Source organism: Anser brachyrhynchus (assembly GCF_964034855.1).
Source record: "Anser brachyrhynchus genome assembly, chromosome: 14".
In the NCBI taxonomy this organism is placed as follows: Eukaryota; Metazoa; Chordata; class Aves; order Anseriformes; family Anatidae; genus Anser; species Anser brachyrhynchus.
Window position 1 is genome coordinate 15790083 of NC_137709.1, and position 27930 is coordinate 15818012.

General features: G+C 42.1%; 1 protein-coding gene across 12 annotated transcripts in view; it reads left to right on the forward strand.

Annotated features, from left to right (window-relative positions):
- SLIT3 (slit guidance ligand 3) overlaps positions 1-27542 on the forward strand; it is a 512565-nt gene extending 485023 nt beyond the window's left edge. For 10 of the 12 annotated variants that reach the window (XM_080555208.1, XM_080555210.1, XM_080555207.1 and 7 more), the window contains 5 exons: positions 500-630; positions 18405-18559; positions 20642-20927; positions 23143-23351; positions 24122-27542. In XM_080555208.1, the coding sequence (XP_080411334.1) occupies positions 500-630; positions 18405-18559; positions 20642-20927; positions 23143-23351; positions 24122-24360 (1020 nt within the window). In that variant the 3' untranslated portion in view covers positions 24361-27542. Of the gene's footprint in view, positions 1-499; positions 631-18404; positions 18560-20641; positions 20928-23142; positions 23378-24121 lie in introns of all 12 variants that reach the window. The other 2 variants (XM_080555212.1, XM_080555205.1) reach the window with 2 other exon arrangements.
- The last annotated feature ends 388 nt before the right edge of the window (positions 27543-27930 follow it).

A 27930-nucleotide genomic window follows, 5' to 3' on the forward strand; every position in this document is an offset into this window, starting at 1 on the left:
TTGAGTTGAGTGGATAACTCATGGTTAAACCAGATGTGGGTCCTTCTTTCCATCTTCATGTTCACAGAAAGTATGTGAACAGATCAGCGCTTGCTGAAATTCATTTGCTTGTAATTGTGGCATGCTTCTTCCACTGCCAGAGTTGATTTTCAAAAACTCCAGTTTATTGAGAAATATATTCATGAGTCGCCAAAAATACATTCACAGTATATTTACAGGAACCAAATATATTGCAGCTTTCTCCTCCTGAAGACTAGTTCTCACTTGAAACAAGAGAGCCATGTTAGCACAAAGCTAACGTGTTTCTGTATGAACCTACTCAATGTCACTGAGACCTTTTTGTGTCTCATGGCTCTTGCTCTCATTGTTGCTCATATATATGATTTATTAAATCATATTTCAATTTCGTATATGATTTTTGCATGATTTTTAATATAAATTTATTGCTTCCATTTTAATCATTCTCAAGCAACCTTACCTGGTTATTAATGTTTCACAGGTAGCAACAGACAAGGACAATGGCATCTTGTTGTACAAAGGAGACAATGATCCTTTGGCTCTGGAGTTATACCAAGGACATGTGAGGCTCATCTATGACACACTGAATTCTCCACCTACGACAGTATATAGGTAAATATCTAAGCTTTACAAGACAGTTTATTTCAAAAAAAGATGGAAAGGTAGGATTTTCCTAAGAAAGATGCATGGAAGAAGAAACTTTTATTTCACATCACTGCATCTTTTACGTATGCAATTAGGTAAGAAAATCAGAATAAAGGCTTAGTTGGAGGCTGCATGATTAAAAGTTGTCATTTATAGGTAATGCCAATGATACTTTGTCCTATGGTAGGTGCAGAAAAAATGTTGTGCTTTCTCATTTACTGTAGGGATTTAAGTGAACGTCGTCCTTGAAATAGTTCCAAGCAATCAGTTTCTCTGATGTTGATATTGAGCATTAACTTACGGTACTGGGACAGAACAGTGGCTGTGCAAGTGCAGGATTAGACCATTTCCAAAACAGGAGGAGAATGGTTGAATTCCTCTATAGGGTGAATGTTTTTCGAACATCTTGTACATATATCAGTAATAACTACACAAACCATGAGAAAACACAAATTACATAGATAGATTGTAGGGCAATTTGACCTTCATACACTTGACTTTTGGGGATACCAAACCCATTTTTTTTTATTAGTCACAAGAAAGAAAAGCAATGGAAAATGTAGAAGTGAAGTCCATGCATAAGGGAATTTCCTTGGGAAAGAGAGGCATGCTGCTCATGTCTTCCACTGCCTTTCAGCCACCCTCTCCCCTGGGAGAGGAATTCTCTGGTTATTTCTAAGCTGTGATGCTCCAGTTCGTTCTTTGTAAGCATGCAGTTGTGTCCACGCGGAGCCCTTCTGGGTTCAGTGCAGTTTCATTGCATTGTATATGCAGAAGAGGTGGATTTCCAGTCCACCTCACTCTTTTAGGAAGAGCCTTCCCTTTAAGTACAAGGATGCTACTAACTATCACTAACCATGATGTGCCCTGTACTTGTGCTGGAGAGTTCTCTCAGCACTTGGTAAAACCACAGTCTTCCAAAAGTGTGGTAGTTCTGCAGAGTTTTCTTTAAGGGGAACAATGATACATTTAAGAAAATGAGAAAATTATTTCTGTATAAAGGCAAATTGGATAATATCAATGCAGAGATGTCCCCAGAAAGAAAAATAGCTTGTCCACTGTAGGAGTGAAGAAAGTGGTTTGTTAGTGACTTTGACCAGCTGGGTAGGTGTGAAAAATTCCCCTGTGTGTGGCTGCTAATCCTAATTGATTTCATCTTAGAGCAAAGCTGAAGTTGTTAAACATTTTTACACCGCTAATTAGAACATTGGGAAGCTTATTATGTGTGGGCAGCACACGAGGTGACAGATCGGCGTGGATGCTTGCTTTCTGTTGTTGAGGGCAGAGTGGTGTGGTGACGAGCTGTTGCCACCATCAACAACACTTTATAGATCTGCTGCCTTCTGGTGAAGCTGCCAGAGATGGCAAGCAGCAGTGTCCTCATTATTCCTGCGCCCTTCATATTGATCAAGGAGGAGGTCTCCATTCAGACTGACACCTCATTAACATAAGATTAATGGTCTGTTCACTATATTTTGTACTGTGTGATCTGTTGAGATGGGAAAGTAGCTGCTTAATACGATGCCCTTTCTGAAATGTCACTCTAATCTTTTATTAGTTTAAAGAGTGAAGCAAAATGGGATTAGCGTGGAGCTTGATGGGAAAAGATTAGGTTGATTGAGAAAAACTACAGCTAAAGAATGTCAAAAAGGGCCTCTAAATAGATTAAGAGACTTGTTTTCCTTAAGGGCTGAGAAAGGGGGAGGAAACCTGCTTCTCCCCTTACAACCATAGGATTTAAGGGTAGGAGTCATGAGTGGGTCTGGTCTGACCTCCCTGTATATCCTGTTTGACTTTCAGCTAAGGTGTAAGCTGTGTTTGGCTAACATATGACTTCCAGCTAGGCCCCAAGTTTTCACAGGAAAACATCAAATAATGGAAAATCCCCTATTTCCTTTAGTAGCTTGGACAATGGTCAATCATTTCCATTATTCAGGCACTGGCCATCATTCCTAAGTTGAGTTTTGCTAATACCTTCTGGATGTTTTAGAGGCTAAAACATCTGGTACTGGCTCCCATGAGTTTATCTGTACTTTTAATTGCATTGTACCCTACGTTGCATTGTATTGAAAAGAGAGTTGATTCAGTGTGGTGTAATTTATCTAAACCTTTAGAATTGGGTGACTTCTGTGCAACTTATACTATTTTTCATTTTTCATTAAAAATAAGGTTACTAGGAGAACCAGAAACATTCAAATGATAGTGCCACCTTTGGAAAAACTGTTCACCGTCTCAATTACTGCCTCCTTGCTCTCTTGTTTGGATGCCTTATTTAAATGTCATCCTTAGCAAAAGTGGACTGATTGACTTTGAGGGGCTCTGCTATAAGACAGATTCATTTTCACAGGCAGTATCAGGAGCTGCTGTCCTTCAAAGCGGTCCACTTCTGAGAATAGATGAGCAATGCTTTGGCTCTTGCTTTGGCTCAGAAGTGTGTGCTAAAAGAGGAGGAGGCCGTAAAATACTTTCTGGTGGGTACTGCACCAGTTACAGCTGCAGGAAATCTATAACTGACCGTGTCTTGTGCTGTAACTGAGATGTTTTACTGACTATTTCAGGTACTCCCGTGATAGGATGTGGAAAGTCCCTGGCAAGCCACACTATCTGTAATTCTTCATCAGGGTCTCCACAATGGGTTTTATTAATAGTGTTTAAGAACAGTAAAATTAGCAAAGTACTCGGCTAATATATGTAATGTCCTGTAGGGATAAGATAAAAGCCTGTTACCAGACAAGTTTTGAAGCTAGCAGCAAGTATGGCATATGTGGTGGTAGTTTTCAGTAGTATTAGGCAAAGGGTGCTGGAAGAACAAAGTATGCAACACGTTATGTTGTAAAACTCTTCCCCCGGGCCCTTAGGATTTAGCCAGGGTGAAGGTTCGTACCAGACAAATTGCGTGTGCGCTCTGGAGTTACCAGTTGTAGCATATTCTGTGGATGGCCTTGCCTTGCAAACTTATTGTCAGAAATTGTTTGAGGACAGGGATGTGACATAATATTGGATTGCAGGCATGCCGGGATACAGCAGTTCATTTTATCTGCTCTGTGAGGGCAAGTTGTCTCTGGATTTTGAAGCAGACCTGTTCCTGTATCTCAGTAGCAATTTTGAGCAGATTTAAGTAGATCTAAGGACGAAGTTAGTCTGGAAAAGCCCAAGATCAATTTGTTCATTCAGCTTTACTTCATATATTCATTCCCATGCTATGTTTGGATGGAAAGGTTCAAGTTGATGTTGGACTTTTAGTGTAGAAGTATAAAGAACAGAGTACTTCATTTGGAAGAGACCTTCAAAGGTCATCTAGTGCAGCTGTCTGACCTCTTCAGGGCCAACCAAAAGTTAAACATTTCATGAGGGCCTTGTCCAAATGCCTCCTGAACACTGACAGGCATGGGGCATCAACCACCCCTCAAGGAAGCCTGTTCCAGTGTTTGACCACCCTCATGGTAAGGATATTTTTCCTAATAATCTAGTCTGAACCTGCCCTGGCACAGCTTTGTGCCATTCCTGGGTGTCCTGTCATCAACAGTCATTCTTTCATTCTAGTCAGAAGAAGGTCAGCAAAAGTCCAATGGAAAGGATTACATGAAGTACGTTTTCATTTATCATCAAATTAGAAACAAATACAAGCTAATTTACAACAATGAAGTGATTAAAATTGTCCTTTTGAAAGAAGACCTGACTGGTTTGTTACAGGAAATCTTCACTTGTAGGCTGCATGATAAAGGCTTCCTGAAGCTCATAACAACTATGCTATAGAAGATATATTTTTAAAGTAAGATTCCCACTTGGTTCTTTTATTCAATTTAATTATGCTATATATGTACAAATGAGAACAGAAACCTGTTCTGAGCGCTTATCAACCTCCTGGCTTCTACACTGGTGAAAGTTACTCTTCCATACCATGACGGTACCTAGCATTCAGCCAACAGTTAGTTGCTGAAATAAAGTAAATCTTTTACACAGATACCCTACCTTAACTTAGAGATACCAACTGATGAGGAATTCACTGCTTTTATTTACGACCATGCTCCAATTGTTAAAAGCTTGAGTTAACAAAAAAAGAAAAATAATAATAATAATTTAGGTCTCAGTCATTGGAATTAGTATCTGTTTAACTGTTTTCTATCAGGAGAGATTCCTACTTTCAGTCTCTTTCCTACATCTGTTCTTTTTTTTTTCCTGATAGATTTTATGCTACTACACAACCATATTGATTTGAATGCTAAATTAATCCTTTGCAGTAGAAATAGAAAATAGAAAATTTGACACAAACTACTGGTGTAATTTCCTCCAGAGTTCCTGGATTGTTCTGTTGCGTACAGACTGTCATAAATGGTAAAGGGTGATATGCAGACGTCATTGGTGTAAAATCATATGTTTTCATGCAGGCTTCCTGACAGCAGTGAAAAGGAGGCAGTCAGGAAAATACCAGAATTAATTGTGTTTGTCCTTCTGCAGAGCCTACGCCCAAATTACGTTATAGTTCTCTATAAAAGTATCCTTGTGTAATCCATTTTCAAAAATGCTACGTCATTAAAAATACTTCTTACAGATTGTATCATGCAGTTCTTGCAGTCTGCCTAATTCTTACATAGCATAGATGGATGTTTTTGTGGTTAAATCACAAAGCCTTAAGTCAGAAGAGCTTAAGGTCTTCCTGTATCTGCCTCATTTGTGATAACTATGGCATGACAAATTAAATCTGGCTATTTATGCACAAAAAGTACAGAAATGCACAAATCCATGTCTCCAGGAGATGAGGTTCCTTCTTCCACCAGGCTGTGGAGCAGGACAAGGCTCCTACCCCAGTGGCATTCGACAACTGCCTGCATTGTTCTCTGTTGCTTGGCCTCTGCCCACAGCATGCCACTCTGAAGAGCTGAATTTAGGTTTTTAACTCAAGGATTTTGACCCTCTATTCAGTTTTCATAGACTTCTCCACTCTTCTGGTGCTGAGGTTGAACAGTTACTTCGGTGATCGAAGAACTTCTACATCTGCCAAAGAGGGGAGATGGGATTCTTCTGTAATCACCTCTCCCTAGCTGCAGTCACTTATCTGTAAAGAAGCCTGGGAGGTTTCCTCATTAATACAGTGCCTTCTAGGGAGGAATGTGCTGGAGGAGTGAAAGCATTAATTCTTAGGATCATTATTAGAGCTTGTCAAACCCAGTTTTTACCAAAAGTTTCTTTGCAGATCTCACGGCGTGCTGATCCTTTTCTTCCTAAAACCTTCAGATTATACCTTCTGCATCTTGTGCTGTGCCTTTTCCTCACGGGATTCCTTTTTGATACTTCTGGATGGTCTCTAAATAGACTGTTTTTCACAGATTTCTATGAGACATCACTGAGCTCTTAATAATTCTAGGTATTTGCAATTCATTTTATTCTTTCTATCCCACGCCTTATTTTACTCAGGTAATCCTTAGGGATTTTTCATCAAATATAATGAGCAAAACCAGCATTAATTTCTGACCTGCACAGCAAATGTTGTAAAATTTGAATGTACATATACATCTTGCATGAGACAAGGCGAAGGACAGATGAATTATTTTTTGCCTTTATAAAGGGCTCTGGTGTATTTGAGGACAAAAAAAGACAAGTGTTTTTCTTAGTGGATTTCTGTAGTTTCTCACAGATTTTTTTTGTAGTAGGACAATGAAAATGTAAGGCCACGACCTTTAAATATCATCCAACTTTTGTCATTTGGTTCAGAATCAAATATTTGCTTTCATGAAATTCAGAAACTTTCTTCTGAAGACATGAAGCTCAGAAAGAGTAAAGTTTTGTCCTTCAGGCTGCCTGATGACTTAGCAGACAAAATCTCTTTAAGCTGAGTTATTTTTTTTTCCTTGTAAGTCTCTTTAGTATCTCTTGCAAGAATGACAGCATTTCTCTTCTCTCTCCTCCTGTCTCCCTCGAGATCATTCTCTTCAGTGTAGTACCTGAATACCCAGAAACAGTGTGCTGTGGACCCACAGCTTCATTTCTAACTGTACACATATGGGCAGGGGAATGCTTTATGAGAAGGTGGCAAAACCTTTCACAAAGCACGTCAGTGTTAGCATGTCCACGTACCAGACATGGGAAATTAGGAATAGGTTGCTTAAAACCACTTGCCCTGTGCTGGTGACAAATAGAAGCTGCACCCAAACCCAGGCCGCCTTCGGCAGGGCCCAAAGCTTGGGCCTGTTGGTCTGAGTCACACCCATAGGCCAGGCCGCGCCGGGGCTGCTGATCTGCCAGAGCCGTGCCTGAGGCAGAGCCACGGGTGTTTTTGTCTTCCCCTCAGCACTCACTGTTGAACTCTGGAGAACTTAAGCCACAGTTTCTGAAGGCAATGAACACACAGGCCTTCATGCCATTTTATCTAATAATTTTAGTTCACTCATATTACAACTAATTGAAGTCAAAGCAGAGATGTTAGTTGTATCCTTTTGATTAGGAATATGGTCGTCTACACCAGTGCTGTCTACTTTATCAAAGTTTTTTAAAAATTCTGCTGCAGGCCCAAATCTACTTAAAACAGCTGTCAGGAAGCAATCCTTCTCCTCCTCCCCAGCCATGTACTTTTTCAGCAGCTCTAATAACTGGCTGGCTGTAATGCATAGATTACATATAAGCAAATTGTGAGTAGTCTGTGTATTTTGTTAAGCAATTTGATTTTTTTTTTCTAAAAGAGGCGTTCATAAGCTGCTCTGTGTCCAGCTGCTTTAGTCACCATTTACCTCTGCACCGCTCCACCTGTATCTCCCAGGAGCTCTCACTCAGCTGAAGGGGACAGGAGGGAAGCAGGAGCTGGTGAGCCATGTTCATCCCCACTGGCTGCTTCACTGAGCAGCAGCCTTTTAGGAAGGTCTGTGCAAAACAGGACTGCAGCACACACGTGTACATAAAAGTTTGCCATTATAATGCTGATTTCTTTCAGCAAATAATAATAATAATAATGTAATGAAGTCAGGAGGATACCAGTATTAATCCCAGGAAGAAATGAGAGTCACAGGATAAAGATAGTTCAGAACTAAGCAAAAAGTAGGGGGAAAGATCCAAAATGAATCGAAGTGTTAAAATACCCTCTGGTTAGAGTGTAACTCTACAGCATCCTGGCCTCATACAGCCTTTCTCACCTCACTGTAATGGACACTTCAGAGGATTGGGCCTAAAGATGGAAAGTAAATTCTTCCCACTTATGACATTTTACTCAGGAGTAGAGAGTTGATCATTCCAAAGTACTTTCAAGAGCATCAAGAAGGAAGGTGTTCGCTCTTGGAATCATGCTGAGCTCTACGAGGAGCTCAGTGCCTTGGAGGTACTTGGTTTTCATACTGGAAGAGTTCTGGTTTATTTAAAAATGAACAGTGAAGCTAAAAGTTGTTCTCTACAGTGATTTGAATGTGTCTAAAAATAACAGTATAGCTTATAACCAAAAGAAAACTGCTGCTGAAAATGTGGAAATCCACATTACAAATGTAGGTTTTCCCTGTTAAAGTGAGTAGCTGGGTTGAGTTTAGTCAGTTCTATTCAAGCCTTAAAACTGCCCAGCCAAATTAAAGGTAATTGTGAACTAGTTCTTCCACCTCAGTAGATAACTTCATTTAGCCAGTGGTCTGTCTGTAACATATATCTTCTAGTGAGAGCATCAGAGAAACCATGACAGTGGTCTTGGCAACTCCTAAGCCCTTACAAACCAATGCTGGTATCGGTCCACCTTCTGAGCAGCCACTTTGTTTTCCGCATGTTGGAAACCTGCTCTTGTGCTGAACTGTTTACAGTGAGTAGCCAGTAGGAGAAAGGCATGCAAAGGTGTTTTAAAAGAGTCATAGAATCAGAGAATATCCCATGCTGGAAGAGACCCACAAGGATCATCAAGTCCAACTCCTGAGTCCACACAGGACCACCCAAAAATCAGACTGTGTGTCTGAGAGCGTTGTCCAAACGCTTCTTGAGCTCCGACAGGCCCGGGCCGTGATGACTGCCCTGGGGAGCCTGTCCCAGTGCCCGACCACTTCTGGGTGCAGAACCTTTCCCTAACCCCCAGCCTGACCCTCCCCTGTCCCAGCTCCATGCCGTTCCCTCGGGTCCTGTCGCTGTCCCTAGGGAGCAGAGCTCAGCGCCTGCCCCTCCGCTCCCCTCGTGAGGGAGCTGCAGGCCGCCAAGAGGCCTCCCCTCGGCCTGCTCTGCTCTGGGCTGAACAAACCACGGGACCTCAGCTGCTCCTCATGTCTTGCCCTCCAGACCCTTCACTACCTTCTTAGCCCTCCTTTGGACACTCTCTGATAGTTTTAAATTCTTATATTGTGGTGCCCAAAGCTGCCCATAGTACTGGAGCTGAGGCCGCAGCAGTGCAGAGTAGAGCAGGAAGGTGTTTTCTTACTGTACCATGAGCTGTTAGTCCAGTAGTATATTGCCAAAATTGGTTAATATTTATTACTTCAGAGGAAGGCTGAAGAATACCCATAATAGACAATGCTGGAATAAGCCTAGACATAGTAACTTTAGAAATTTCCTATCTGCTAATAGCTGGCTTGTGTCTTGAATTTTGAGGTTTTTGCCTTACAACAAAAATGTAGCAAACCAGTACAAGAAGTTTGGCTTTTTCTGCCTATAAATTTCTTGTAAACATGATGACTAACACAAAGTATAGATGTGTACCATGTGTGATAGATGTATATAGCCTGTTTACACCAAGTGCCAGGCTCTGGATTCAATAGACACACTCTCTGCTGGAGGACGTGCATGCAGAACTGGCACTGAGGTTGATCATGGAGGTGCAGCAGAGTTCTGTGCACAATGATTTCTGTGCTTCTTCCCAGTGTAGAAATGTGGCCCACAGCTCTGCATTTGCCAGCATGCTCCAATGCTGCTAGAAAAGGTAGGTAAGACAACTGCTATTTTGGTTGTCAGATAGCAATACGTTTTGGTTTTGTGGAAGGAGAGGTATACAACTGTAGGTACACTGCCACAGATAAGGTGGTAACAATTTCATTTCCTGAGCACATGTCAAGTTTCTGAATAGACACAGATTTTTTTTACTCGGGGCTTAGCCTCCAATTGCAGGGTTTGTTTTGTTTTGTTTTTTAAAGAAAAAAAAAAAAATTATCATTCAAATTTGAAGCACATTTTTACCTGTATTCTGTATCAGCCCTGTTCCCTGATGTTAAATGACAGGTACTTAGATATTTTCCAGAGCTAAAAAGAGGATAGATGGTGTAAAATGTCCTTTCTGACAAACTGACTTTGTGAAGACACTTGATGGCTTTCCTCATCAGAAACTGACACTTGATACGCAGCCGAACATAAGAGCTGTTTTCACTAGTGTGTGTTCCTGGCGCTAAGGAGCAACCCCAAGCACCCTGTTTTGTTCCAAGTCCTGGCAGAGCAGCTGGGGCTGTGCTGCAGCACATCCTGGCGTGTGCCACAACCATAAATGTGTAGTGATGGCTCTCGCTGCAGAGGATGTAGCACTCGGTGCTGTGACTGGCCCTGCTGCTGTACTAGCACCTGCCCTCCTCTGTGCTGTCTGCAGTCTTTTTATTTATTTATTTATTTTTGGAAGGGTATATGGTTTAATGAGTCCCACTAGCATTGCAGAATCTATATGTGATCATTTTTACACTCTGTATTTACTGGATTTGTTATTTTATATAACGCATGTTACAGTGAATATATCGTGAAACAATAGCTCATTGCACTGCAGTACACTGTGTGCCATGATGTGCAAACTTCTTCTGGTGAAGTCAGATGAGAAGGCATCAGTACTGTGACCTCTCATTCAGGAGGGCCTCAGACTTGAAGAGCTCAGGCTATTTTTATTGCTATTACGCTTGCGTTTAACAAGTTCTTGGTTAGCAGAATGAAGTATTCAGCTCTGCAGGGACATAGTGATACTGCAGGAGACTGGCACGGGCTTCAGCTCCCCAGCAGAAGGGCTGGAGGGATGTGTCAGCCCTTTTGTCCGTATCAGGGGCACTGTGAGAATTTACTGCAAACAGTGAGTGTTTACACTGGCCATGAATCTGCCCCTTTTATGAATTATCTACAGAAAGGGGTCAGGATTGTGTTAATTGCATGTTGCAGGGGTATAAAAAAGGTCCTTCCTTTTCCGTTAGAAGGTCTGTAATACAATAACTTTCACAGTTGGCAAGGGTGCTGCAGGAATTGAATTATGACTGGGAATTAGATATGCACAGCCCGGCCAAACGATCATTAAGGGAGATACGGTAATCAGCTGCCAGTGTTTAAGGGCTGTAAACACCAAGAAGAGAAAGATGGCTTATTTGGGTGGTCTACAGAGTAGTAAGAGAAAAGGTATAAAAACCAAGCAAATGAAAATGCAGGTAGCAAGGAAGAAAAATCTTAAGGTTGAGTGCTCTCAGACTAGGAGACCTACCACTCAAGTCATGTAAAACAGGACTGAACATAACAAGAGAGTGTATTTTAAGCTGAAAGTGAACTCGAGTACTTTATTATATCTTTTTCACCTCTTATTTCCCTAGTCTTGTGTTTCATTAGCATTTTTCATGCTTTTTTTCTCAACATGTGGTTTTTATTTGGCTTCTGAAGATGATAGTGCTTGAAGTGATGTGTTATTGTAAAAGTAGCACAAACACTACTCCAGTTATGATTTTGCCTTTGTTGCCATGGAGTTTAAATCTGTTTTAGGCCGAGGACTGATTACAGCTGGAACTAAGGGCAAGAGGTAACCATAGCTTGAAAAGGTAAAAAATCATCGTCACTGATACGTGAAGAAGTTTTGCAACTCCCAAATCGCCAACATCTCACTGCATTTCCCTGCAGCTCTACCTTGTGTTTCTTGATTTTAGTACCTCTTCTCTAGTGCCTGCTCTTCCTATATGTTGTATGCTCATTAAGCTCTTTTGGACAGGTATTTCTGGTTATTCCCTCCTACTCTGAATGCTTTCAAAGACTGCCTAAGTTCAGTGTCCCCAGTCACATACCTTCTTTGTGTTTGCTTTGTTATGTGCTTCAAATGAGGCATGTCCCCATTAAGACTGAGGTCAGGAAAATCTGGGACTGTAGCTAATGAATTGATGTCCTCATTTGCATAATTGATGGTTATGCATTTCCGCAGTGACATGGTTTGCTGTGATAGTTAAAGCTATTTTTGTTTTTGACTTCTCTGCCCTGCTGCTTCCTGCTGCCTACACTAAAGGTATATTACATGTCAGTGAAAAAAACTAACCCCAAAGCCCAAATTTTACAAGTTAAAATTGAATACTTTAATCCTTTAATGCATTTCTGTTCACTGGCTTATTTACAGTGGCTCAGCTCTAAATCTCCCAAGTGTATTAGAGCAAGGGGAGTCAGTGTTTATAACATCTGTGTGTGCTTGAGGCTGGAGTAGAGGGGAAAGAAAATACAAGAGGAAGAAGAGAAAGAGATCAAAAATGAGAGTGGAAGTCAGGTCTTTCATACATTCCTTGGGGATTCTTGTTTAATACACATCCTTTTCCCTTCATTTCTTCATATTCCGGAGTCTAAGCCCTGGTGGAGCCCATGTCCATGGCCCGTGTATGCAGTGCCCTTATCATGGGTCCTTTTGCTCATCTTGCTGGAATTGTTCTGACAAATGAGGCCAGCTCCCATCAATATAAAATGTTAACGGCTCTTTTATATACCCCTCTCTAGTGCCCCCCTCCCCACAAGGGCAGCTCCAAGCTTTGTGCCTGGGCACAGAGGGAGCAGGAGGTGCTGGACCCAGAGGTGTTCTCATGAGTTTTGGAAGCTGTGCTCTCCCTGCATGCTCAGTTTAGCTGCATTGCTCATTTGGATTGCTTTAGTTGTCAACCATTTGCAGGAATCTTACCCAGATAACAAAAACTAAAAGCAATATCCAGGTGGTTGAAATTTCACAGAGGTCCATGTGTCTAACTTTCTCTTGTGTGCTCTTTCTCACTGATTCTTTTCTCAGTACAGGATTTAGACCATCTGAATCCATTTTCAGAGGTTTTTGGAAGTGTTTGCTTCCCTCCAGTGACTAGGCACAGGCACCTGCATAGTGCTTATCTGTACCTGACCACATATCTGAAATGCTGTGGGACAGCAGCTGAACCAGGTGATTAGGTGCCCATGAGGAAAAGAAGAAATCAGGGTCCTCAGAGAAAGTAACAGGCTACACAGATCTGAACAGGACATCACAGCATACAGCCTGAGCCTGTATCAGGAAAAGCTGTTATTTCCATAGCCTTATGAGTTAAGCCATCAGGATCAATAAGCAGTTGAAAGTGATATTTTCCAGGACTTTCTCATATGAGGTTCAGCAATGATAGGTAATAAAAGGCACGATTTTCATATTAATTCAATATGCAGACTTCACTGCAATGTGAAGAAATGCTATTTGTTGCTCAAAGATTGTGGTAACACTGAAACCCATTCCTAAGTATACTGTTGTTGCTTCTGTGGTGCTTTTGTCAAGGAGTAACAAGCTGATCCTGTCAGTATTTTCCTCTTCTTTTGGCCAAATCCGATCAGATGTCATGGCCAGTGTCAGTTAGTGAGGGTAACAAAAGGTTAGGATAACCTTAACAAAAGCAGCACAAAGGATTGTACAAGACATGACCAGGGTTATGAGAGGAGAGTGCCAAAGAAGAGAGAGGTGTGGGGTGCTGGGGGGCAGCCTGGGCGGTGGGACATGGCGGGACATGGCTGCCGCACATCAGCTCCGGGGTCAGCCAGCTTCGACCAGCATCTGCTCTATGCACCACTGATCAGAGAAGTCTGCCCGCCAGCCCTCAGCATTCGGCTGCACGTTAATTGTTTATCCTCAAGGCAGGTATTTTAAGGCACTGGAAGCGGTTACGTTTGGAAGGGAACTGAAATGGTTTCTCACTGTCAGATTTGTAACGAGACTCGAGTGAAGTCCTGTAAAAACTGTGAGTATGGTCTAGAAAATGTTTGTGACAAGATGGGCCCCTCACCAGACTGTTTACTGCAGTAAGAGAAGCAATTCCTGGGTCCTGAAAAATCTTTTCATTGTACATAGAACTAGTCATTTGGTTCCTTTTTTAATTTTATTTATTTAATTTTATTATTTTTTAGCAAGTTTCATTGTTAAATTACTGGAAATCCTTGCTGACCCTTCAAATGTTTACACTTAAAATGTAATCCCTTCCTTTTTTCAACAGTAATGTATTATAATGTATTATAAACTATCTAATATCCAGTAGTGGTGGCCCAGAATGCTGCAGTTGGAAGTCAGCTAGAAATTCATGACTGTCTTCTTTAATAGCTTGGAAAATCTCAAAAGCTAGGACTTGGTTTGTTAGTGCCCCCAAGAAAAGCAGCTGGCTCAAGTCTAGCAGTTGTTTGGCTTCTTCCTGTGGGCCCTTTCCCCTCTCCCTTGCTTTGCTCAGACATATTATTTTAATTTAATCATAAAGCACAAAAACCCTTGCAAAAGGGAAGGAGTTGGGTAACATCAAGTCAGCTGCCAGGTATGTGATGTTGCGAGATCTCAGTAAATACACTCTGAGCAGGGAGCCAAGGTAAAGCTGCAGTATGTATCAGCCTGTGAAAGTTCCTCCGACTCGGTACCCGGTGTGAGTGCGGTGCTGAGCTGTGACTGAAGCTGTGAGGGACGACTTCGGGGGAGAGGGGAGGCAGCGACGGCCCCCTCAGCCCCGGCCGCCTCAGCGCGAGCCCCTCAGCGCGGCCGCCCCAGCCCGGGCCCTGGGCCCGTTGCGCGGTACCGCGGCTCCCTCTGGCGGTCGCGGGCCACCCTGGCCGCCGGTTTAGTCCTCGCCGCGGGGCTCCGCAGAGCCCCGGCCTGTTTCTTCCCCCTGCGTCCCCGCCGCAGCCCCGTGCTCGCCACCCGCTGCCGGCTCCGAGCCGGCGGGCCCGGGAGCGCGCAGCCTCCGGCACCGGGAGGGCTGAGGAAGCTGAGCAAATGGCGGGCTCCGGGGCGGGGATTTACGTGCCACAGGGTGCGTGCCCCGAGCCCACCTGGTCCCCAGTAAGAATTCAATTAAGATTTTAATAAAACCCTTGCAGAGAGCTGGGTCAGGAAGAGGCCCCTTGAAAAAAAAAAAAAAAAGGCCGAGCACAGCAAGTCTGTGCTGGGAGCTGCGTCGTGATGCACTGTTCAGCGTCTGTGGCTTTCTTCCCTTCATCTCCAGCCAAGCCACTGTCTCCAACTGTCTCAGACGATTGCTGGGTCTCCTAAAGGCCCAGCTATATAAGAGGCTCTGAGGAGAGTTCGCGTAGCATTTCCCTCACCACTGGTTTCTCCCCCAGTGTTGTCTCTGTCTCTCTCAAAATCCAAAGACTTCATAACGTCTTTCTGTCAGCAACAGAGATGTGTTTTAACACAAATATCCCCTGGTGGGATTTTCTACCATCCTGGCTGTCCATGTCCAGCTTTTCTATCATGTGTTAGCATCTTTGCAAAAAGCAAACCAGTGCTTTGCCTGTTTTGACTTCATCTGCTTTACAAAATTGCAGTGTTGAATGATGGCTGTAAGTTGCACAGTTTCTCATGGTCCAGGCACAGACTATTTTTATTCAGAGTTAAAAAGTGAAAAAGTCGGAACTGAGTAATTTTCATCCACACATACGCACAGACGGGGACACCTCACTCCCTTTCCAGTGAAAATACCAGGCCTGGGTATGCTGACAGGCACGAGCACCGCATGGGGTGGCTGCTTCCATTGCCAGGACACACAGACTTTTGTTTGCCTCTTAGTCAAGGCTCTCCTGCATAATTTGGAAAAAGCACACGCTGTGGAGGAGTAGTTGATTAATGCTTGTGAAATCCTGGCCCAGGGAAGAGCCAGCGCTGCCAGATGTGATAACGTTGTCCTCTGACAAATAGCCGTAGCTTGGCCTTCCTGAGATAACAGTGTAGTTTTGTGCGCTAGCTTTGGATATTGATCCCACCAGGGAAGGGTTCTCGGTCGTGCAGCCATCCATCCCACCTCCTCAGTGCTCAGCTGTCAGAGCCAATGGGTTTTGGCTATTCTTCTTCCTTTCATTGGCACTTCTGCATAGACTAACCATTACAAATGTGCATTTCCATTTGTCTAGCACCTTTCAGCTGAAAGTCTAAGTACTTTCTACATATGAATTAAGCATTGCAACACAGCAGTTAGATATGCGGGGAGTACATCGGGATCATCCAGTTGGTACATTGCTTTTACACAGCTGTTTCTCATAATGTGACAGATACTTAGCAGAATTCAAGAATATCTAAACAGCAAGCTTGGACCAGCTGTTTTTGAACTTATTAGAGTTGTCAATCCATAAAGTAGTCTGCTAGAGGTGTGGTCCCCAGTACAGGCAAACTCAGGCTTGGTTTTCTGAAGTGCATGCAAAGTATATGCAACCTTGGGCAATAAATCTTGTGTAAGTCCTTGTTTCTTATCTCTACCCATGCAATTCACTGCCCTTGCATTAGTCCTGATATAACTGTATTGTGAGCCAGACTGTCTACTGGATCAACCGGAGATGGATTTTTGTACAATGTCTAGCCTTTTTTTTTTTGCCCCTAAAAAGTACTTAAATCAGTATTATGAGCTTCAGGTTCTTGAGCCCTGCCTCTCCAGGATGCTCTCACAAGTCTGAGGATGGACAGCAGCTGTGGCCCAGGCGATTTCGTGTGGGTCACAGACAGGCAGCTCAGTCAGCAGAGCTCCCCGCTAGCCATTTTGTGGCAGAACTAACTTACCTTAAGTTTATGTAAACCTAGTCAGTAAAGATGCTCATATATACTGCTGTCATTTTGTAATCTATGTAATATATGTAAACTTTTAACGGTATATGTGTTTGTGATTCATCCCCAAAACCTGTGCAGACCCCAGCAGTGTCATGGGACATTACTCCAGTTCTGAAACAGCAGTGCTCTCTTCTCAAACAAGCAGGTCCTCAGAAATGCCTCACTGCTGACCTTCTGCCTGATGTTACTTACGTATAATTGGTTATGTTAGGTTCCCTGTAAAAAACACTGCAAAATTAAATTTATTCCAGGGGAAAAAAAAATAATAATAATTTAATTCTGGTAATTTCCAAACCATTTAATTTGTTTCTGAAGTTGAGAGCATATTTCCATGCCACAGCTCCTTAATGTATCGGTTAGGCAGGACTGGGCACTACAGATGGGCAGCATGTCACGTAGTTTGATAGGTGGGTCCATCTAAAAGGTGATTCCTCTTTAGAGATGAGTTACTTCTAAGTGTGCCTGTTATTTTCCAGTGATAGTAAAGAAAATCTGGCTAAATAGCTCTCAGACCTCCACATCTGCATTGCAGGTTTACAAAATACCTAAAAGGAATCTGACCTTTGAACTTGTAACTTACTGAGAGAGGATGCAGAGCATATGGGCCATTTGAATGAGCAAAACCCATCCTTTAAACCTACCTTTTACATTTTGAAATGGTATTTACCACTTATGTCGCAATCCCAAACCCAGGTTGTCAGCTCAGCAGTGTCTCAGGATGTCTAAATCCCACAGCTGGTGTGTTGTGTCTCTATCCTTCGGCGACAGAACCAGCAAGTGAGCTGCCAGGGGGAGTCTGGGCAAGAGGCTTACAGGCCAAGCATAAGGCGGGTTGGCAACACTGTGCATGTGGGCAGTTTACATAGCTCATAATTTAATTTCTGCTGTAACCACTACTGCTTTTATAGTCTCTTTATGCACTAGTGTTTGCGTGTGTGTGAAACAGAGGCTGAACCATTTAATCACATGTAGAGCAGTGGAAAAGTCACATTGCTTCTGTAACTATCAGCTTAATTTGAAACGCTCTTTTACTTCATTCAAAAATCAATGCATTCAAAAATCAGTGTTCAAAATACCTGAGCAATAAACACGCAGTACCTTTAATATCTTGCCTGCTCAGATGACTGTCTGGTCCCTGCCTCCCCCCTGCCCCAGATTTCCTGCTTATTCTCAAGCCTCAGTCTACACCTAAATGTTTCTCAAAGAGCAGGAGCAATTTGTCAGTTTTCCTTGCATTCAGGTAGGACTGTATTGTATTGAACAAAGCATCCCAGTCCTTTACAAGCCCAGAAGTCCTGAATTCCTTCTCTGGCTTTAAGTAACTGATCCTGTCCTTCTGCCTGAGATTTTAGTTACAAGACACTTTGGTTTTGTAAGGAAACACTGGTTTCAGAAGCCCCTGCTGTCTCTTGCCCTACACTGCCATCTCTCACAGGCTCTGTGAAAAAAAAAATTGAGTTTAAACTAACCATACAAAACTAAATCTTTTAAGTGGTTGGGCTTGCAACATGGGCACCAAGCAGAGTGACACAGGAGCAGCAATCTAAGAGCAGAAAACGGGATGTTTTCATTAGCTTTGTCACCAAAGCCAGTAGATCATGTGGCTAAATCTCTGTTCTTATGCCTTTGGAAACACAACTACAATAGTTACTATTCTGACTTTGTGGAACAGTTGTGAGGATTAACTGGCAGACTGCAAAGCAAGTTGAACATGTGCGTAAGCACAAGCTTTTAATCAGTTTCATGCACAGATACAACCCTCAATTGCAGTGAGGAGCTCTTCTCTCCGGTGTTACATATATATAGGTACTGTCTTCTCAAGTCAGGCACCAGTGATGTTTAAATTTGTACCTTGGAAGCTCATGCTGGAAGAAATGTTGGGAACACAGTGGCCATAAAGGAGCTGGAATAGGAGTTATACTTTGCAAGCCATAGTATAAGGAGATAGGATGTCACAGAAGCACAGGCAGTTCATTGTTAACATCATCCATTTCTCTCGTTCTTTTATTTTTAGTGTGGAAACAGTAAATGATGGGCAATTTCATAGTGTGGAACTTGTGATGCTGAATCAAACTCTGAACCTGGTGGTGGACAAGGGGACTCCCAAGAGTCTAGGAAAACTCCAGAAACAGTCTTCTGTCAGCCTCAATACACCCCTCTACATTGGAGGTACAGTGAGTTGCTCTGGATTTTGAGATGTTGTTTATAATCTTTAAAAACAAAAACCACAGAGATTCTCTTTTTAAAAAAATGAAAGTATTTCAAACAGTCACTGCAGAAAAGCAAATCAATTGTCAGTAGGTTTAAATATACTATAAATGAGGTATATTTCTTCTGGAAATTTTATAGAGGTTTAAAAGTTGGGGGGAAAAAAAAAAGATTAAATTCTCCAAACAGTAGTAGCACAGCAGCTGACTAAACACTTTTTGGCTAATAGTTTTCTCATTGGAAACTGAAGCCAGAACAATGCTTGAAAGATTTTGGAATTGACTAAACTTCTTTTAATAATTTTTTTTACATTCAGGGGAATTTCTGGGGAGGAAGGAGCCAAGTGGGGCAGGGAGCAGATGCCCAGAGTAATGAGTATCCCACTGATTAGGTGCCTGGAAATGAAAGACAGGATGAAGTCTGTGCTCTGCCTGATTGATTTTGTTTTTGCCAGACCCCCGCCAATTCCATTCTGGACTGAATGTTGAAATCTCTCCATTTATGTGACATGGAGTTCTTGTGTTGTGTTGTTTTGTTTTTTCTCTAGACAGCCTATTCTAAACACAAAACTCAGCAGAGCAAAAATAGACTCAGAAAGTCTATTCTGTAAGCTTTTTTCTAACCAGATCAACAAAGCCAATAGTAGAAACCACTTGACCATTTGGAGCTGGTCAAGTCTTTCATAAACAAGTCCTTTTAATAACCCTTTTCTAAAAGAACCCTGAATATTGCCCTCGTAAATGAGAAAAGTGGCTAATCTTGCTTCGTACAGAGCTGAATTTTTATAATTGGCTTCTGTTAAGAATGTCACAGGCTATTAAAGAGCACTGTGCATCGATGATAATCTGCTGGTGAGGCCATGACAATTTGTCCTTCTAACTCAGCAAAAAAAAAGATACTAACCCTGTGGCAAATTATACACAGGGAACATAAGAATTAATCTTGTGGAAAAAGTTTTGTTAATGGATGAGCATTGTGGATCAATATTAATTGGTTATTATTAATCAAAAGGTACCTACTAAGGACAAATCTGAGACTTGAAATGAAGGACTTTATTTGATACCAGAAGTCATGGGACTCAGATGAGACATTTTTATTGCCCGTTAAAATTCTTCTCGAGTCTTTTTAAACCCCCACTCTTCTGCATGTGCCACCTCTCTGCATCCTGCATTGCTACGAATGCCAGCTGCCCTTCCACTTCAGACCATTTAATTTAAGACATTAAATTGCCCCCAGAGCAATTGTTGCTAAACTACACTTACACTAACCTTTAAAACAGATCTGAGTCTTCATGTGCCCAGAATCTGGCTCACCTCTCCACCTGGTCTAGCAACCTTCCTCCTAAAGCACATTTAAACAAAAATGCTGTTTTGGTTTTAAGACTTCAACAGTAGAGTTACTTACGGATAACATATGGAGGCAGTATACAGTTGCACACTTGCCTGTGAAAGCAGCTCAAGCAGACATGACATGCAAAAGAATCTGCAGGCCATCTGAGCTTGTGAACATTTCCAAGAGCTTGAGCAAGACAGAAGTACTCACCCCAAAGATGTGGCCTGGCCTCCTGAGGTGCTGTTCTCTGTCTCTAGATTTCTCCTATGCTAGTTTTGATGGTTTTCACTCCTTGCCTTAACTTGATGATTGAGTAAGGGAACTGTCTTGCTGTACCACGAAGGCAGTAGCTACTTCCTGGCAAGTAAAAACACTCTTAAATCTTTCTGAAGGATAATTTCTATTGAACTATAGGCAGAATGAGCATTATCTAAGGACATGAACACGTGTCTGTTACCCAAAAATCTTGGCTTTTTTTCTTTTTTTCCCTCTTTTTGTAATATACTTCTTACATAAGGTGGGCAAGTGATTTTATTTTTCTTCCTCTGCATTTCCAGAATGATGACAGTACAGCTGTGCTACCTTCAAAGGTCCCATGCAAATCAATTCTTTAAAGATTACAAGGGGCTGTGGCAAAAGAAATGTTAGCTATTATAACTTATCATTGTAACTGTGAGCAAGTTGTCCATTTTTTTTCTTTTTTATCTCAAGGGATCCCGACCTCTACTGGATTATCTTCACTACGCCAGGGTGCAGATAAGACACCAAATGGTTTCCATGGATGTATTCATGATGTCCGCATCAATAATGAGCTGCAGGATTTCAAGGATTTACCGCAGCAGTCACTAGGAGTCCTTCCTGGCTGCAAATCCTGTAACATCTGCAAGCATGGCATTTGCCGGTCCCTAGAGAAAACAAGTGTGATTTGTGAATGTCACCCAGGCTGGACAGGCCCCCTGTGTGACCAGGAAATTGGAGATCCATGTCTTAACCACAAGTAAGCTTGAATGAATGCTGATGGAAGGGCAGAAGCTTTACACCTAATGCATATTTCACATCTCATCTTGTAAAAACACACGTGACTATTTTTGGAGGTGCTGGGTTCCTACGTATATTATTGATAGTTGTGAGTCAGCATCCATGGCAACTTTCAATTTACGTTTCTTGTTTTGATGCTGTTCACTCTCTGAATGGCCTCTTGCTCCTGGAGGAGCTAGGATGTTAATACTGCTGGTTATACTTTCAGAGGGTATATACTTTACACATTAAAATAGGAAAGCTTCTGTTAATAGCTGTATATTACCTCTGAGGTAGGGGGTGTGCGCGTTTATCCAGAGGAGAGCTAGCTATGAGATGGAGGTACACATTTTAGTGATACGCTTGTAACAGCACTGGACACGGTATTCAGATTAACTCCCTGAAGACCACTATGCAGTCCAGTGTGAACAGTTTTAAATTTCTCAAATAGCTGACTTTAATATTGCACTCTGAAACTCCCTCTAAAGCGCAAGTTTAAAGGATAGCATGGAGTCACATGCAAAGGGAATATAAAGCATTCATAGTTCAAAGGCTCAATAACCACATCTCCATCAGAAACGCTGGATGAATAGCTTGCTTATGGCAAGTACGCAAGGAAACAGTCCCAGACCAGCAGTCTGCATAGTTCAGTGCTGTTTCATAAGCAGATGGAAGTACTTTGGTTTTAGACGCTACTTTGGTTGCATTATCTTTGGAAGGGGCTTTTCACAAGCACATACTTTCGACAGGTAAATTGACGTAATGAATAATCTCTCTGGTCAGTGAGGGAACAAATTTAACTTTCAGAAGTACCATTTTAAACTTGCTTCTGGGTCTAATTCTGCAAAGCACTGAACCCTGGAAGGTGTTGAGAAGCACCTGACAGATTACAGACCAAAGGTATGAACACCCAAATAAAGAAACACTCAGAGACCCAAATAATTCCTTGAACTGCCAACCTCAACGTGAAGCAGTTCTGGTTGGACAGAGAAAAATGAGGGAGTTCCAGATGTTTACACGATAAGAAATCGCTTCTCCTGTGATCCAAGGAGGGTTATGCAATAATGAATGTAGCCCCCTTGCTAAAGAAAGTAGCTGTGCATATTTGTAATACAGTCTTACTGTCCTACCTTTCATTAAGTCACCTTTGGAGTTGTCTCCTTAGAGACAAGCCCTTTGTGTCCAGGGCAGTACGTTACCCCGCTGACAGATGTCTGCTCCAACATTCACAGATTCATCTCAGTGAGGTAATGCAGCCGTAAGGAACAGGTAGTTGATGGTAACACGAGTTAGTTTCCAAGCACATCTTTAGTTAGTGGGGCAGAAAACACTGCTTCACAGACCGTGACCCCCTTTCTTCCAGTATTTTGCATGTCTTGACCTGCTTTTGCTTTTACTGTTGACCTGATGTAGCTTTTACTATTTGTGCTTTCTAGTTGCAAAGATTAAAAATCTTTTTACAAGGGTTCAACATAAACAGGAGAGAATTTTAAAGGACCAAGAACAAAATAAATAAAAGACAAGCATTGGTTAATGTCCAGTAGGACCTGATGGCTTATAAGCCCTGAGCAGTTTTCCCTTAAATGGGTGGTGTTCCCTTCTTCCTGTCCTCAGCCCATTCCCAGTCTGTCCTTCTCCCAGAAGTGGGGATGGTGTCAGAGAGCCTGCTGAGGATCAGCACCCCTCCCTGTGGTACTGCTCAGATATACCACGGCTCATTGCAAATCCCATGAGCCAGGGAGCCCTTCAGCTGGAACTGCCTGATTAAGTCTGTGCTTAGCTTTTCCATGAGAGCCTTTATTTATCGCACTGTTTTTCATCACCTGATAATATTTGTAGAGTAATCCTGCTAAGGAAGCCTGGGCATGCAGCTTGATTGTTGGCACGTTGTTCCACGTGGTGATCCTGTAAACCTGAGCTGTCTTGTGTGGATGCCAAGTATTGGCCCATGCTCACAGAGGAGCCTGATGTTTTCCAAGAGATCACTTAGAATCGCAAATTCCATTCTCTGAATATTATCCAGTATTCACTGAAAACTCACAATTCCTTCACTGTGTTTGACACAACTGCTGTTTCTTGGATCCCTGTCCTGGTATTAAATGGGCAGAAATGCCAAAATCCAAAATTAAATATCCCTGGGAGAAGGAACTTCCACATCTAGCACAGGCCAGCTCTAAATACTTCTCTTTCTCCAGGTGTCTGCATGGTAAGTGCATGGTGGCCAATGTTGCTTACACCTGTAAGTGCATGGAGGGCTACACAGGCATGTACTGTGACAAGAAGAACAATTCCTCAAACCCCTGCAGGATTTTGAAATGCAACCATGGGCAATGTAAAATTTCTGAGCACGGGGAACCCTACTGCGAATGCGACCCTAACTATAGTGGAGAACATTGTGACAGAGGTATGCTTGGCCACAGGGACCAGGAGGTTGGTCTGCTGTATTTCTGGTTTACATCTTTGTTTTCACCTCTCTCCCCTCTAAAGATTCCCAGCTTCCTCCCTCTGATGCAGCTGGGCAGGTTTCATGGGGCATCCCACAGATCACGCTGCACTTTCCTTCTAGGGCTGGGGCTCACCTCTTCTGCCCTGACCTGAAAAGGTTCACTGGAACTCAGTGAGTTCTAACTTCATCCCTTCTGCCCTCGTACCTTCCTGTACAGAAGGAAGGAGCTGGCTTGTATTATTGCTATTTAGGCTGTGCCTTTTCTGTGAACGAACCACAGACTTTCTGAATTATAATGTACAGTCTCACCCAAATGTATCTGGCTGTGACAAAGTACCTGCACAACAGCACACACATTTTCAGGTATCCCAGATTGCTGATGTCATGCAGAGCAGGCTGACCTTTGATCCTGAGAAGCAGATGTAAAACTAATTCATATTTTGCAGGAATGTTGCAGGATTCAACACTCAGCATTCATTAAGGCATTTCCAGAACTGCTGATCAAAGCCAGGAGGCCCGCGTGGCCTCTGCCTTGTGCCGGATATTGCACATTTGTGTAACACAAGCTCTGTTTTGATGGCAGGTACAAAGCAGTAAAAGATTAGTCCTGCTCCTAGCATCTGTTTGCCTTGAGTATCATTACGTGCGCAGGGCTGCTTGCTGATGTGTGGGGAATATCTGGCAAAATAGTTACACATTTTTCCTTGACATCTCTGTTGTCTTATCAGAGAATCTCTGCCAAGGAGAGATAATTCGAGAAGTAGTCCGTAAGCAGCAGGGCTACACGTCGTGTGTCACTGCCTCCAAAGTACCCCGCATGGAATGCCGTGGTGGCTGCAGCAATGGGCAGTGCTGCGTTCCCCTCCGAAGCAAACGGCGGAAATACTTCTTCCAGTGCGTGGATGGCTCCACCTTCACAGAAGAACTGGAGAGACACGTGGAATGCGGCTGCTCAAAATGCTCATAAGCCCTTCTTCAGTCTCTTGCCACTTTAATCAGCTCAGAAGCGCTATCAAAATGGGACCTATTTACTTTCAGAGTGAAGAAGAAGAAAAAGAATTATTAAGTATATTGTAAAATAAACAAAAAATAGAACTTATTTTTATTATGGAAAGTGACTATTTTCATCTTTTATTATATAAAGTATCACACCACTTTGGGTATATGTATCATATAGTGAGTTATTTTTACCATGAAACTTTTTTAACGGTTGTAAGAAAAAAAAATAAAAAGTTAAAATTTTAAAAAACTATATATAAAGAAAACATAGCCTAACAGGAGAAATGTGGGGGGGGGGGGACTTTATATGTATGCACAATGGACAAATGTAAAGGTGTTCCAAGGACCTGCCACGGCATTGATACGGGCTGAAGAAATCTCCAAGGTTCTGGGTTGGGTCCCGTAAGAAAGTGTATCCCCTTAAGTGACAGCCATTTCGCCTACCCAGGCACCCTGAAAAAGCCTCCCCCTTGGTCCCTTGCTCTGCCTAACACTGCCGATGCTGTTTTGTTCCTGTACAGTGGCTCCGCTCGATATTCTTGAACATGTTCCCTATAGCACGTAGGCACTGCCGTAGCTTAAGGCTAACTACATTATTTGACTATTGTAATACTGTAATACATTTTTGCTGTGTATGTTGTATTTATCTGTGTTCACAATATATTCTTCAACAATTGTATCTATAGAGCACAGGCAGCTTTATCCAAAAGATGGGGACAAAGAGAAAGAAAGTGGGGAAATATATGTTGCTTTGGGAAATTTGGGGGCAAAATGTGAAATAAGTGCTAAGTAATGCCTAATAAATGACATAGTAGTTTTGTGTTAACTCCTAAGCTATGTTATTTCCCAGGTTTGTGCCTTCTTGCTCCTGGCCTTGAGCCCTTTTTTTTTTGTATATGAAATATAAGGAATGCACTGCTACATAATTTGTCACGCCTTGACACTTTAACTTGCAAAGGTCATAAAGAGCATGAAAATATTGCAGGTGCCAGAATGCCCCTGCAACGTAATGGCTTTTGCCCTCGCTGTCACTTCAGCCATGGATGTAAGCTGGGCTGTCGCTGCCTGTTCATCAACACAGGTGCCAAGCAGTTGGCTGCCTTTCCACAGCTTTTTTAATGAGCAGAAGTTGCACTATAGCCATGAGAAGGTATTCAGCCAATATTTGTTGATCTTAGCAGCACTCTCTTCTCTGCACAGGGAGAGACATTTACAGCTACATCCCTTTCCATTCTCACATTTGGTGCAGACTGACCAATTCAGCCAAAGCTTTTCCATCTGCACTATTTTATATCCTGCACTTGTTTCTCCCAAAGGGCTCCCATTACCTTTAGGTGTGTTCAGAACAAATGCTGAATAGGAAGCAGAAGTCATTGCAGGGATAAATTCTCACTGTGAATGTGAGACAAAAATTGACTCTTTGGGAGTGAGTTTGATGTTTTGAAGGTTTTTGGCAGGGCTATGTTTCAGGATCAGTAATATGTGCAAAGAGTACCACAAATACCTTGAAGTTTCTCTTACTATAAATTTTAAATATCCCTATCAATAACTGTTCCATTATCAGTGTAATTTCCTTCATTCCCATGTATAACAAGTATTACAGTCCTTTCTTCAATTTCTCCAAGAGAGATTAATGAAATCAGATATTATTTCTAGCAGCCAAAAGCCCCCTTCAGGAATGTTCACTGGTCTCACTAAAGAGATCATGGGCTCCAGCACAGGACAAGTAGGAAAGCTGAATCAAGTAAATGCATACATTTTGTTTGAATGAGGCTTCAGAAAGATCCACAGACTGGAATCCTGCCATGAAAAGTACAAATGATCCTCATTTGTACTTTTTTCCCGCTAAAGAAAAGTGGTCATGTAGCCATTGCACAACCAAAAAGCTCCAACATGCTTGTTGTTCTTCTATTACTTGAATCTCTCCTTAACTGCAGCAGTTCATTCATATTTCTTTGCTACTACCAGAGCAACTTGAGTAGAAGGGACATAATCAATAGCAGAGCCTTCTCTCAAAATAAGTATCAGTACGTGGAGCCCGCAGTCGGTGAAAGAAAAACCAATCTCTAGTTAGTGCTGAAATCTGATTGAAACAGGAGAGTTCAAAAGCCAGGGGAAAACTAACCCTGGTTGCAAATGCTATGGACTTCTTTTTATTTTGAATATAGCATCAGAATCTCAGAGCAGCTGGAGTTTGTGGTGTACAACAAAAATCACCCAAACCCACAGATTTAAAAATTCATGCAAGTAACTGTAGGCACCTGCACAAAGATGTGCCTGGCACACCACTACCATTAATGTTTCATTCCTGCTTAATGCATTTTAATTCCTAAAGAAGCAGCTGCTGTTACGCCAGGCAGAAGAAATCCAGAGTAAGCACCGGCTTACAAGCCCGGTGCTCTACTGCCCAACTCATGGGCACTGAACTGCCAAGGCTTGCAGAAATGCTGCTCCTCTTGAACACTAACCAAAATCGCGTTCGCTTTGTCCCTTGAGCAGCAACATGCACAAGAAGGAAGTAACATTTACTTGTGGCTTCACACCTGCTTGAGGGTGCTTTAAAAGGAATAACCTTGACTGGCAAGGCAAAAGCCATCAACATCTTGTTAACAGATCACTCTGGGATTTATTTAACCAAGGCCTTGCAGCAAAGTGACCAGCAACAACTCGGCAAGGCTGGCCCTGTTCCTGGCCCCTTTCTGTCCTGGCATTTCAATGCTAAGTGCTGGGACAAAGAAATAAGAATATCTATATTGTAACCAAATGATGCAATTTTTGTATGCTTTTAGGCAGCACTTGCCATTGGATAGTGATGCTTTATGTCAACGATTCTATGACTTGCTATAGAATTATTTTACATTAAGAAGAAAATAAAAAGCATTCAGATGTGCCAAAAAATGTGAGGTTAACTAAAGTGTAATTAGCTCTGAAAGCTTCTCTGTAACCTGCCTAATGTTACAATAGATTTCAACTACTGTGGGTACAATGCAGTAGTTTTTACCTCTATAAAGTTTTAATATAAAGTGAAGAAAGATGCTAACCCTTAAAAAATGGCAATGCAGACTGGTGTGAACTGATGTATTTTATTAATAGATTCTCGTTGTGATATAAGTTTAAATAAATTGTTGGGTTATGGAAGATTGTAACATACCTTACGTTGTGATGCAGATTATTTCTCTCTACGTGTATTTAAGGTGTTGAGTAACCATTTACAGTATCTGAGTTTAGCACCAGTGCAGTAGCGCAGGGAAAGTGCTGGGGGACAACACAAGTTCATCTGGGGCAGCTCCTGTCTGAGAATGGCTGCAGTTAACTCAACACACTCTTAACAGGGGTAATGTACTTTGATGGCATCCAAACTTAATTCTTTAGCAGTCTTACATGCACAGATGAATAAAGCCACATAGTTTTTGACCCTAGGCATTTTCTTCAATGAAATGCTTTTCTTTGCTGCTTTTTTAAAACTCTTTAAAAAAAAAAAAGGCCTGCAGCAAAAGTGCACTCATTAACTAATGATAGAATAAATGGAGAAATATTG